We start from the raw sequence: 13,624 nt of genomic DNA on the forward strand, positions 1-13,624 counted from the left end.
GGATTAGTGTCATACAGATGTTGATGGGAATAACAAAGCAAGACTTTTTATGTGTACTAGATATTGGACAAAAGTCAGGCATGATCCACAACTGACACTGAAGACTTCCCATGGCAGCTAACTAGCCCAACCTTGGAAATAGTCAGGATCCCTTCAAATTATTCTTCTAGCTCTAGCAATCATAACTTTTTAGAGGGGAATGATAGAAGGAATGTAACCCTCAGCCAGCCTCGCCAACAGCTATTGGGCTCTGCTTCTCCAGGGAAGGTGTAGAGACGTCTTTAGGTATCGGTGGGTTCCTAAGGGGTCAGCCCACTCTGCTATTATGTGAAAGACATGCTCATCTTCTCACAGCACTCTTATAAGAAGCTTGGTCATTTCCTTCAAGGGCTGCTTATAGGCACCTTCCTTCAGGGATGGCTCTAGATCACCCTTGGACAGGAACAAGTTAAGCTGTAATGTGAGCGAGTAGAAACCCAACCTAGCCAGGGGTCAGCATCATCTCCTGTCTAGCTGGTTTTTTGATCAGCCTTCTGCAGTGCATTCCTCTCTCATGTACCTCTTAAGACACCATGGCTGGATTGGGGACCCAACCCCTGGGGCTTTGTTCCTCACATGGCAAGGCTACGGTGCCCACTTTATGCAGGCTTGAGCCATGGCTGGGATCCAGCTGTCTCTGTCTAAGACAAGATGCTCTTGGACACAGATGTTCATATGATTCCCTCACTTCTGTTTCCTTAGTTGAATTTTACTGCAGGAGCAGTAAGGTTACTTAGAAGGCTCCTGCAATCTTAGTTGAAAATAATTTCCCATAGCATAAGCATTTGTCGTCTCAGAGAAGATACTTTTATCTATTAACATGAGTGGGAAAGGCCCTTCAGAAATCGCTGCTTGTCAACAAGGGATCCTAGAGGAAATGTTGATTGTGTAATCAAGATCCTGCCAGAGATTTCTTGCCTTTCTGCTGGCAGGATCATCTGACTGACGATGTTGACATGAAGGGTAAATCTTCTTTGACTCTTCCTAAAAGAAATCTGTTTTCAGCCTGGAGACCCCACATAACAGCCTGGTTTTCAGCTGCCAAGCTATTTCACATCTAACCCCAAAGTAACAGTTGACAAGGGGAACTTAACATGTGCATTCATGCTTTTTGATGGGAAGTCTCTGGTTTTGGGCAACTTCTGTCCAATGGCAGCACCAACTCACTTGCCTGGATTGCACAAAGCAATGAACTGCCAAGGAGCAATGTTTGGCATCATCCAGGGCTGCAGCATTGAAATGAGCCGGCCTGAAAGTCAGAGGTTGGCTACTTCAGGGAAAATGGGCATCACCTCTGCAGTGGTCCCTGCTGTTGCTTCCACCACAAAGTGCTATCTTAAGCAACTTTCCAACAGGAATATCTAGGACATCCTTTAGAGGAGCACTGTGATGCCGGGTGCATGCTCTCGGTTTGGGGACCAAACAGGTCAGACCCTGCAGAACAGTTATTTCACTTACCCAATGCGGGATGATTCCTTGGAGAGAAGAGATCTTGAGATCTCAAAGCTACTTTTGTGAGGGGTTGAGCCCCTTCTGCTAGCTCAAGGGAATGTAGTGAAGATGAACCAGGCATCCAGGTCTTTTCAGGCAACTTTGAAAGTCTCATACCTGCATTTTGACCAGAGATCATGGGAGCTATGAGACAGCCAAGCCCCCTGATGAACTTCCATGGAGATGTCAGCCCCTTTGCCACTTCTTCCTGCTGAAAGACTATGGAGACTATGAAAGAGGGAAAGGAGGTAGGAGAATGTGGAGGAGAAAACAGGCTGGAAGGAGTTAGCAGACTGGGGGCTGGAAACAAATCAGAAATGTTGCAGTGGCAAAGCAGGACAGTCTAACCCAGGAGCATCAGAGTTTAGCAGGGCACCGGGCCACTGTATATTTGTGGTGGGTGCAAAGGCATGGGGGTCTCACTGCTTCTGCCCACATCTGGCCCCTTCCAGATAAAAGGCAAACACACGTGCAGCTGAGGGAGCCAAGCAGCCAGGTAAAGAAAACACAGGCTGTCAACTGGACTCCTGTGTCACTTCCACCCCTAAGGTCTCTGATGAAGATTTACAGCCCAGGTTGCCCAGGCTGTTTGGAGTGCAGCAGCGGAGGTCCTACAAAGCTGATGTTGCTTTCTTTCAATTTACTGGCAAATCTCCTTGCTTTCCCCTCCCTATTCTTTTTGAAGCTGTCAGTCTCCTGGATGGGAGATGAGGCTTTAGGCTCATTTATCACAGTTCCTGTGCAGCAAACCCAGTTCCCTCAAGCTGGCCACCCCAGTACACAGCTGGATCCTGGCCAGGCTCCTGCGTGCTCAGCTCCTGGAGCTGGGTTAATGCTCATGCCTTCATGTCAGAAGCAGCCCTCACTGGCCTCAGAAGTCTCCCCTGCCTCCTCTACCCGTTAGGCATCCGCTTGCCCGGTTGGAGGGGGAAGCTTTGACTCTGATTTTCCTGGCTTCCTTGTTAATCCTCGAGAAATGCCGCTAACCCAGATCAGAAGAAGTCAGGGAGCGGGGTCTGGAAATTTCAAGCTGCTATGAGGTTGTGTTTTTTCATATATAGACATATGGTTTTTTTTAAAAAAAACCTCTCCCTTCCTTTCTCCTTGCCTTAATATAAACTGCTCACTTCATACGTGCAGCAGTGGTCCACATGCCACCTTCTACCATGGGGTCAGCCCAGGCTAGCCCTGTTTGAAGTTCTCCAGCACAGATGTTGGCGATGGGGTGAGCCTCCAGAGAGAGGTGGTTTCTTCCCCCAGGTCTAGGGGGGGTGCAGGTCTGGGGAGAGATGGGAGAGACTGTGCACCCCGCTGACCCCGCACTGGGGTCACTACAGCACCACATCAAGACAAGGAGGCCTGGGGAAGATGATGGGGATCTGAACCACGGTGTGCACCTGTGCAAACTGCAGCTCCTGTGGCGTGTCCTCTCCATGCTCAGCCCCTCTCCCAAAGTCTTCCCGCAGCTCCTGGGCAAAGGGCCTCTGCTATGATTCGGGGGAGCAACAGGGAGGTGCAGTGGCTGCATCGGTTATAAGCCAGTGGCCAGCAGGGGAGTGAGAAGTAGCATGTAGCTGGGGTGCTCCTGGTCTGTAAAGGAATTTTCTCAGTGCCTGAGGCATTGCTTTTGCAGTGAGGCTTTGCACCACCAGTTTGCTCCTGTTGCTGTAATGCCACCAGCTTAACCCCCAGTGATTTACCCCTTTCAAGTCGTACAGCTGGATCACAGCCTGCATGCCAGGCAATTCAAGAAGGGGAAAATGCTGCCTGAGGACCTGGACATCCCACATGGATCAGTATCTCCCGGCATGCACCTTCCCTTGCCTTTAAATGTGGGCAGAGTGATCAAACAGATGTGGGAGGAGGCAGGGTCTGATAGGGACATCTTCAAAAGGCAGTGACCATCATCCCAGTGGAAAGGGTGAGCAACCAAAACAGTTAAATTAGGGGTGGGCTAAAACCACAGAAGCTCACAATGGGATCCAGAGTTGCTCCTCCTCAACACCCTTGCAAAATAGTATGTAGTCGCAGTTCTCTTCAGTCAATTCAAGGCTACTGCTCTTCAGATGATTTTGCAGCATCACTTGCTGCTCAGGTGCTCACACTGTGGCCACCCACACTCCCACTGTCGTCTGGTGGGAAGATCTGTGCAGAGCTCTGTGCTGGGGCACCTGTCACATCCAGTTCCATCCACTTCCCTGCCTGCCTCCAGATTACCTGCTGTACTCTGAGTTCACCACAGCAGGAACCCACTATTCCACTTATACAGTCTTTAGGAAAAACAGTTCCTTCATTTCTGAAGGGAGAACGGGAATCTCCAAGAGTTGCAAATATTTTAAAAGATGAGGATGTTTCAAAAACCTCTCAAATTTCTCATCCAGGAGTTCCCAGCAGAAATATAATGGGAACGGCCACTAGCTCTTGCCCCAGGTCTGGCAGTGGGGTGCAGATAGGGTCCCCTTGCCTCTCCAGGCTGCATGACCCTGCACTGTGTGTTGGAGGGCAGCCAGGTGGCCCTATGCAATGTCTGCTGCTGCTCAGAACAAGGGGCAATTTAGTGCCTTCCCCCAGGGGTTTCTCAAACCTAGTTAACCTCCCCTCCACATACCTGTGGCATGCTATAAACTCCATAATGCAGTGCCTGAAGCCCTGCCTGCTGGCACCGGTGGTGGGAGAGGGCAGGGGCAAGCAGCTGGAGCAGGCTGTCTAGTAAAGAAGGACAGGAGGTGGGGGGAAAAAAGTCTCAGTAAGGATGGAGCAATCAGCACTGGCTCAGGTAAGGCTCATCAGCACTGTCAAAACCGATGTGTCAAAGTCTGAGGTCGCGGTGACATATCTTCTTCTGGGAGAGCAGTCCCCAGCCAGCCCGATGCCTTGTGGGGTTTTGATGCCTCTACGTAAAAGGTGCGGTGTCTCTCTGTCGCTGCAAAGGGCAGGAGACTGAAAAGCGGGTGGGCTCTGCTCCTGGACTTTTTCTTCCTTTCTTTTTTTCATCATTTTTTTGGCAAAGTAGTCTGCGACTGTGCTGTTTTAGCAGCACAGGATGGTATTGGTCTGCTGCGGTACGACAGCCCCTCGGCGAGAGCAGGATTGACAGATCTGGCTAGAGTACAAAGAGGAGGCTCAGGAGTAGTTGGGTGCAGGCCAGCAGGATTTACTGGTGGAGGCTCACTCCATCCAGCAAAGTATGTAGCTACTGGCGGTGGGACAAAGCAGCCCAGGACCCGCGGGGGCTGTGGGGCAGAGGGGCATGATTTAGGGGGATCACGAGAGGTCGGGAGCAATGAGGTGGTGAGTGCAAGGCAAAAGCATCCAGTGCCCCTAAATCATTGCGATCCCCCAAGTGAGAGGAAGAAAAGGTCTTGGGTTGAGCATGGGCTGTCCCTTCAGGAGTGCCTGCCCGTGGTGAGGGGTGGGATGGCATGGGAGAGCCGCACACAGGGGCTTGGTTGTGCTTCAGGAGAGCTAGACTGCTCCTGCTTCTATAGGATGCTTGATACAACCAAGGTGGGGTTTGTTTGGGGTGCTGCAGCCCAGTCTGGCATCTGTGTTTCCCCAGGAAGTTCCTGAAGGTCCAGTGCCTGGAGACTGGGCAGTGGGAAGAGGGCCACTGCATCCCTGTGGTGTGTGAGCCACCCCCTCCTGTCTTTGAGGGCATGTACAACTGCACCCAGGGCTTTGAGCTGGACAGCCAGTGCGTCCTCAACTGTGAGCCACAGGGACAACAGGTGAGTGACTTGGAGGAGAGGTGGAGATTGGCCAAGTGTTGTGATTCATTGTCCCTGAAAACAGCAAGGTTCCCTGTGCCCCACTGTGCAGAGGGGCCCTGTGGCAGCTTGGCCATCCCCAGGGCCAAATACCCATGTACTACCAAACAGCAGGTGCCCTGCAAACCCAAAGCTTTTCTTGCTGGATACCACTCATGGCACAGAGTGCACCACTGCCTGGGAATACTCTCCTGCTCCCTGGTGACCCTTTCAAAAAGCAGTGGTCCTAAGTAATCCTGCTTGTCTTGAGTGGAAAGGGTTGGAAAGCAAAAGCAGAGGATTTCCAGAGGGTTTTGGAAGCTGCTGTGAATGTATTCACCTGCGATGACGGGCAACCTTGCTGCAGCAGGCTTGCTAACCAAGAGGCTTGCCTGGGGATGGAGGCTTCTGCCAGGCTCTTCCTCCCAGGTTTCACATCCAACCTGCTGGAAGGGTCTTGTCAAAAGAAGTTCAATTGATTCCTTCTGGTGGGGTCCAGCAGCAGCTGGAAAACAATTTGCTTTCTGGTCAGTAGTGCAAAGCACACATAGGCTGGACGAGGTGGCTGCCACCCAGCTGCCTTGGAAAACTTCCCTCTGGACTTCACTGGCAGGAGGGGGCTCCCTGCATTTTGATCCACCCAGAGCCGGGCAGTGGCCAGGCAGTGTGAGCCATGCCACTGCCGGTAGTAACGCTGGCTGCTCTCCCTCTGCTTTGCAGGTTCCCATCATCTGCACCAAGGAGGGTTTATGGACAGAGGAGTTCAAACTGTGCGAGAGCTTACGGGGCACCTGCCCGCCACCCCCGGAGCTGAATTTATTGGAGTACAAGTGCGAGCAGGGACATGGCATAGGTGAGGGCAGATGAACCCTAAACAGAAAACCAAACCTTACGTTGACTCAGCTCTCCCAGAAAGCTGAAGGTCATGATGACTCTTCTTGTACTAATCCCCACTAAATCTATGAAGAAACTCCCGTTTTCTCTTCCATTCTCTTTCTAAACATAGAGCCAGGGACAGCATTAGTCTTGACCGTGCCCTGGTTGTACTCATGGGTGAGACTCAAAGCTAAAGCTGACTCCAGTGTAAGCATCTCTCTTTTCAGAAGGAGCGGGGACTTGTCTATAGGGCAAACCCAGCCCTTTGCAGTAATTTTCCTAATCTCCAGCCCTCTGATTCCCCTGAGGTCTCTCCACTTGTTACTACTGCTGATATTTGCAGGGTCAACGTGGCAAGTCCTAGACAAAAGCCACAGCGACAATAGTGTGTAACAGGGCACTTTCACCAGATGAGGGACCACATCATCCATTTCTTTCTCCAGGACTTGGTCACTTTGTGCTTTCAGGAAAAGCTGCAATGCTCAGTGACAGTCATTGCATCTTGTCTGGCGCTGGACAGGATGCTTGAGCGAAGCCCGTATCACTGAAGCAAACACACCAGACATCCAGGTCTGATCAAAATAGGCCAAGGAAAGTCTAAGTGCAGGGCCTGCTAAGGTTAAGATTTGGACAAACCTGATGTGAGTCTGGGGCTAGGGCTGGGATTTCCAAGGTGTTTTTTGCAACTTTTTTTCTTCCTAGGTGGTAGGAAGGCAGTGGGAATTCAGCATGGTAGAAAAACTATGAAAGATGCTTTCTAACATGTCAACAAACATTCCATGACATCTAGATCAGACTTATTTACATGCTGGATCCCATGTCCTGCCATCAGGGCTGGCTTGATGCCTCTTAAGGCATGTTCAATTTTCCTCTTACCTGGGACAAAAGAATTGGCCACCATTCCTACAGGATGTTGCATAATTAAGGATTTTGGGAAGGAGTTGTCATCCCAGGTTGGGAGGAAAAGGGTCTTCTCTATGTCCACCTCTACCCTCGGTGAGGAGCCCACATGCTTGGGTCTGGTGCCCTCCTGTAAAACACCATTGCCTCACTGAAGTCCTCAAGGCTCTCTCTCCTCCGGCAGGTGCTGTGTGCGTACCTTCCTGTATCATACCTCCCAGCGACCCTGTCATACTGCCCGAAAACGTAACTGCTGAGACTATGGATCACCGTCTGCAGCCCACCAGAGTCCAGGTAAACACCAGGGGGGTTGCTGGCAGCATAGAGGGGAGCCCCCCTCCTCTCTATCTGTTTCTTCTTTTTTTTTTAAAAACCAAAATCTCTTTGCCTTGGGTGAAGAAGGTAAGACTCAGAAAGACAAGCAGCATAAGTGAGCTTGGGGCTGGCTGACCCTCTCCAAGGAGCTGCCCAGGCTGCATGCTCTGGAGGTGTCTGCTGTTCCCCATAACCAGCTTCCAGTGCCAAGGTCCTCCTCTCTCCTACCACTTCTTCCTCCTCTTCCCTCCCCTGTGGACGCTACTGCAGAGCCTCCTGCCCTCCCGTACCAAAGTTCAGCATAAGCTATCAGCTCCCAAGCCAGCTTTCAAGGACTTGCAAGATACCACAATGAATGAAGTTAAGTGGAGGAATCCCGCTGATTTTTCAGGATGTGCTGCATGCCTAAACCTGCTAAGCTACTGTTATTGTCAGCCAGTGTTCTGGGAGAGCAAAAGCACCCCTGGCACAGCATGAGTCTGGGTCCCTGACTACCTGGCAGCAGAGATGCAACCCCAGGCAGGCATCTCCCTGCCAGGGAGGAAGCAGGGTACTGTCAGCTGAAAGGTGTCTCCAGCTGCCAGGACCCACTGGCCGGCCAGTTGCCTCTGCTGCTGGAACGGGGGAGCCTTTCCCTCCCCATCTCTTACTCATTTTGTAGGCAAAACAGCTCAAATAGCTCAAATAGTTTGGATCCTCACGGCACGACTTTCCCAAAAAGCATCTCTGCCTGGGTAATATTTCTTAAAATAAAAACGAGATGCATAAGGAAGGAGATGGAACAAAGAAAAGCAAACAATCTTCCCAGGAGCCAGTGCTCCCATCCAAATGCTTTCCCTTCCTCCTGGGAACCCGCAGGAGGCCCAGCATCGTGCCTGTGGATACTACTGTACGTCGCCTTGAATCAGACCCACGACAGATCACTGCCGGGGGGGTGAGGACGCCCGGGGTGTGTGGGATGGTTAAGCACGAGCCTTGGAAGGAGTCCTTGCCTTTGAGGGATCGAATGGCTTGGCCCGTTGAGGCAGTGGCGTTCAGCTTCCCTTTCACCACCACTGTGGGCTCTTGTGCAAGGGAGGCATTTTGCAGAGAGGAGGAGGAGGAGGGAGGGAAGGCGTTATTTTAAGAAGTGGCTCTCCCCCTTGCCAGGACCTCTCTCCCTGGACTGTCTTGTTTTCCTCTCTGCCCCGGCTCCTTCCTCTGCTCCCTACTTTGCTCCTCCAAGCCTCCAACAGCTTTCCATTCCCAGGAGTTTCCATGTTTGTGAGCTGATGGAGAGGATGGGGTGAACCACACAGGGAGCTGCAGAGGCCACTCGGGGATGGCATGGCCCTGTTTTACTTTCAGCTCTGGTTGCACGTTTGTCCTTTATTTCCAAGCCTGGAATATGAGTATACTAATATGAATATGCTAAAATGCCATTCAAGTTGTTCAACAACCACGTATGAAACATCCCAGTAGGGTTCGGATGCAAACATCCTCTGGGCTGAGCAGGAATTGGCTAGCTCAGCCAGTATCCCCAGCCTCTGCCCCATCTGACGGCAGCACCCTCTGGGTCTGCCTTCCTTGCACTGGCTGAGGATGGCCAGGACCTCATACTGTCCCAACCCCATAATGGTCTTGACTGAACATGCAGTAGAAGCACCTGCAGCAGGTCTGCACGGGCAGAGCTGCCCCATCCCCAGCTGCCATGCCACCCGGGAATGCTGGAGTCGGTCAGCCTGCTGCTACACATTTCGAATGGGAGGCTAGGAGAAAACATACGTGCCCCTTTGTGCGACTCCACTGCTGTGAAGGGCATCCTAGGACACTTTCACAGTCCAGCCATCATTTTATGGGGCCTCGGATTTCAAAGTCTGCCTGAGCTTTACAAGGAGGAAATTGCATGTGCGGTGGGGCTTTTCTTCCCTCCGTGTAATCATGAGTGCTCCCCACAAACCCCCGCTGAATGAGTGGGACAACATGTTCCAGCACGGTGAAACTGAGCCCTTCACATCTCGCTCTTGTGTCCAGTTGGCTGTAACAGCTGAGTTTGAGCCTCGTAAATACCACTGATAACCTCAGCCCCACGAATGAACGTGAGTCTGGTGTATCTGCTTTAGGCCAGGTCTGGGGAGGTGAGTCCTCCCGGGACACAGTTCTCAGAGCCTGAACGGAGGTCAATGAGCAAATTAACGCAGGCATTGAGTGGTGACAGGCTGAGCTCCCTATCCCATACAAGTGAGGAGCTGGTGAATCCAGCATCATGCAGAGAAGTGGTGGCAGACTTAGCCTGTTGTGGCCCCAGGGTGGTTTCCTCCCAGCAGCAGCTTGTGGCCGAGTCAGCCACTGTGAGGTGGCACTGCCAGCCAAACCCACTTCTTTGGTGGTCCCTGCCATCTCCTTTTGTCCTCTCTCGGTTGTGCATCCATATACATCTACGTATACACACATGCATGTCTATCTAGCCTCTGCCTTGAACGATGTACCCTGGTTTGTGGGTGAACCAGATGCAGCTGCCTTGGGTTTGATGGGCTTCAAAGGGTTTCCCTCTGGGTAGAGGTGCAGGGAGGGTCTTGAGGGTGCCACTGCTGTTCTGCACCGTGATGAGCAATGCAGTGTTGTGGAAGACCCTGTACCTTCAGAGAGTGTTGGTGGCTGTTGCCCTCCCTCTGCTGCCTTGCCTAACAGCTCTCTTCTCCTTTCCTCCTCAGCATATTGTGTGCACGGGCAGGCTGCGGTGGTACCCAGACCCCTCTGTCATTCACTGCATCCAGTCATGCGAGGTAAGCCCCTCTGTCCTCAGCACGAGCCGCCTGCTCTTTGCAGGAGAGCTTCTGGCAATGAAGAATCACTCCAGCACAAAGCTGGATGGCTTTGACTTTATGTTTGCTTTGAGCTGGGCCAAGGCTTGCTGGCTCAGCGGAGACACCAGAGCAAGCATCTTTGGGTATGGTTCCCCACAGCCAGGGTGATGCTGGGGAAAGAGAGCTGCAGAATAACCCATTTCCTTCCTTGCCTGCTTCTTCTTGGCCAGCCCAGGAAGAATGTTCTAGCAGAAGGATTTCACTGGCAAGGGGTATCCCCAAAAAGCCTGTGCTGACTCCAAGCCTGAATATTTCCTTAACCAGAACCGCAGTTCTAGAGTAACGTGGATCCAGAAAAGCCCTGTGTGACTCACATGTCCAACCAAAACAACTAGGATTTCCAGCCTCGTACATGCAAAACAAACCGCTCCTGAAGAATCTGCAGACAAAGAATTCCTTGCAGAAATAAGTTTGCTGCTCATTTTGCCTTGAATAAGGACCAGGCAGGAGAAAATCATAGTCAGCCTGGAGTCAGTTTGCAAAGGAAATTAAAAATAGGCAGTCTTTGTCAAGCAATAGTTGTTATTATGATTGAAGATGAAAGGAAAAAGTGGTGGGGTATTTTGGAATGTTGTATGCTGAAAATTTGGGATTTTTACCAAAAGGAAAATGTAAATGAAATTTGTACACCAAAAATAGCTTTGGGTTTTGCTGATTTCCTTTTTTTTTTTTTTTATATTCTCATTTCAATGCAAATGATCGCTTTTGCTTATCGATTCTGCCTAGCTCAGCTCTTTGTCAGCTGAAGTGTGGGAGAAAGGGCAATGTTGCAGGGGGCACGTCCCCAGGAAGGAAATGTTATGGTCAACAGAAGGTGCAGCAGTTATTTCCCAAACTTGATGGTTGTGTTGTGTGTCTCTACTGCAAGGCATGGGCTGCAAGCAAGGTGAATGAGGTGCTGTGTGCTAGAGAGGTGTTTGATGGTTGAGTACTGATCCTCCAGTATTTTGAGAGCTTCAGGTCTTTCTAAACCATGTCTTTTAGCTCAGCTCTGGGGCAATATATTTGAAGTAGGATGCGCTTATGTGGAAGAGCAGTCCAGATGGTTATGATGATCCTATCTGTGGTTCTCCTGCTAGCAAGGGAGAACCAGTCCTTGTGCTCCTTAGGAGTTGAACCTTCCAAAAAAAGAAGTAAATGGGGTATGAGGTGCTCCTCCTTCACTTCCTGTGAAGCTCACGTTTAGAGAAAGCCGACACAGGTATGAGGATGCTCCTTTAGGCTCAGGTACACCAGACTGACCACAGCCTTTCCTCCTGTATGGTTCCTGCACCTCCCCTTGGGTCTGTGTCTTCGGCAAGAGATCCTGTAGGGGATGATGAAAAATGCCAGCTTATTTGTGTGTGTGCATGTGTGTGTGTGAGAGAGAGACAGGGACCAACTACCTGAAGTCCCAGCATCTCCCAGTAACAGTCACTGTCTTGTCATTGGCTAACCAAACATGCTCATGGCCAACATGACCGCTTTCTGTTCCTGGATGCTTGTCATCCCCCTTTACTCTTAGAAAGCAATCCTAGACAGCAGTCTTAGCATACAGTAGGTTAAGCAAGCCAAAAACTTGCAGTGTCCTACCAGAAGATGGAGAGTCCATGCTCTTAATCACCGTTGTAGACTTTTAAATGCCTTTTCTGCTTTCAATTAATCTTTCATCAGAAGCAACTGAGCAGTACATACTCTTCCCGCTGACTTCTCACCAAAGCCCTGCACAAAGTTTCCTTGTGCCGAAAATGTCTCTTTTGATAGGACCCAGGACTATATCTGTTATATCTGCAGTTGCATCTGTCTGGCAGCTCAGAGATATCCTGAGGTCAGCAAGTACACCCAGATCTTTCTCTATCTCCTTTGTTTCCAACTGCTGAGCTCCAAGCTAACAGCAGATGTTTTACCATCAGTACAAGAGCTTTGCCCTTCAATTTTATACAAGTGAATGTCATCCTGTTTCTCTCTCTAGTGCTTCGGGTCATCTAACTATTTGTCAGATATCCTGATCCTCCTCTGTGGAACAATGCCTTCTTCCTCGTTAGCAGCTTTGTCAGTGCAGACCTATTTTTAAGGTCACAGACACTCACTGTAATACTAATGAAGATTCATCCTCAGATAGTTTCTTTCACCCTGATGCTCTCCTTTTTGATACAGCTCACAGCCGCCTCCTCCCTGTTCTCCTCCTCCTCCTCACTTTTCACATATGTGTCTTTGATTATTATTTTCATCGTGTTTTCTTCTACGATGCTGCACATTGTTAAGGTTGGACTGATACGCCAAGTCTGCCTAGATAACACTTTTTCACATGTGTTTTATAGTAGTCATTGTCTTGCCATAAAGTATAACTCTTACCAAAAGCGTCTCATTCAAAGCATTGCTCAGCACTGGGAAGAAGGGAGATGTTACCAGTCCCCTCATCTGACCACAGAAAATGCCCTGAATGTTGTTTCCACCTCATCCTGTGCTGGCTTCCACCTTCATTCCTATTCCTCTGCCCCTGCAGAACACAGCCCCTGCTGGGTCTGAGGTGGTTCAGCTTGACTTGCCATGTCTGTGGATATCTTAGTCCTAGGTTCCTCCTCATCTCACAGTGATCCCTCACTGGAGGCACTCCCTTTAGGAGCCCAGCCTCTGCTCTCCACTGGGCAGTGAAATGCTGTTCCAGAGGACTGTTCAGGTCACCTCGGGTCTGAGTCACCCCTCAGAGATGCTGTAGTCTCTCCATTGACTACCGAGCGCGTGTTGGATGAGGAAGCTTTCTCATCTGGATGCCTCAGTGAGGGAAACAACCCTATGTAAGAGAAATCCAGGACACCTGGCTGCTCGAACCATCGGTGGAGTCACTTCAGGCTGGGGCATGGCAGCAGTAGCCAAGCCTCAACCTCTGCAGCCTCAGCTGGAGCCCTGCCTCACATTGGAAAGTTAGGTCGTCGCACAATGGCGTTAGAGCAATTCTCGCTCATCTTTATCGTGTGCTGGCAGCGGATCAGCCTGCCTGCTCATCCTTCTCACTCCTCTCTCCACCTCCCTTCCCTTTCCATTAATCTGATTGTCCATCTGCCTCCCGGTCTCTTGCTGCGCCTTGCCAAGTTCCCCATCCTCGGAGCGTGGAGGCACGTAGTTCAGTGGGCGAGGGAGGGAGGGATGCAAACCCTTCCAGGAGCCCGTCAGGAATACGAGTTAGCACTGAGCGTGCTTCGTCTCTCAAGGGCCAGCGGAACATCTCATCCTCTGCCATCAGTAGAAAAACAGATGGCAGCGCCGGTGGAGGGAGGGGAGACGGGGGAGCTTGGGGCTGGGTGGAGAGGGGAGTAGTGTAGGAGAGAAACCCCTCCTCCCGGCTGTGGTTTGGGAGGAGATGCTTGCGGTCCTGGTGGTGTGCTCAGCTTCTAGGAGGGACGTGTTTGCAGCATCTGGGGCAGGTTTGTC

General features: G+C 50.9%; 1 protein-coding gene across 1 annotated transcript in view; it reads left to right on the forward strand.

The window, feature by feature from the left end:
- Positions 1-13,624, forward strand: part of PAPPA2 (pappalysin 2) — a 90,259-nt gene that overhangs the window by 63,963 nt on the left and 12,672 nt on the right. The window contains exons 17-20 of the mRNA XM_074152677.1: positions 5,090-5,258; positions 5,997-6,129; positions 7,237-7,346; positions 10,061-10,132. Of these exons, the coding sequence (XP_074008778.1) occupies positions 5,090-5,258; positions 5,997-6,129; positions 7,237-7,346; positions 10,061-10,132 (484 nt within the window). The remainder of the gene's footprint in view (positions 1-5,089; positions 5,259-5,996; positions 6,130-7,236; positions 7,347-10,060; positions 10,133-13,624) is intronic.

The sequence above is a fragment of the Numenius arquata genome, chromosome 8, assembly GCF_964106895.1.
Source record: "Numenius arquata chromosome 8, bNumArq3.hap1.1, whole genome shotgun sequence".
Lineage (NCBI taxonomy): Eukaryota > Metazoa > Chordata > Aves > Charadriiformes > Scolopacidae > Numenius > Numenius arquata.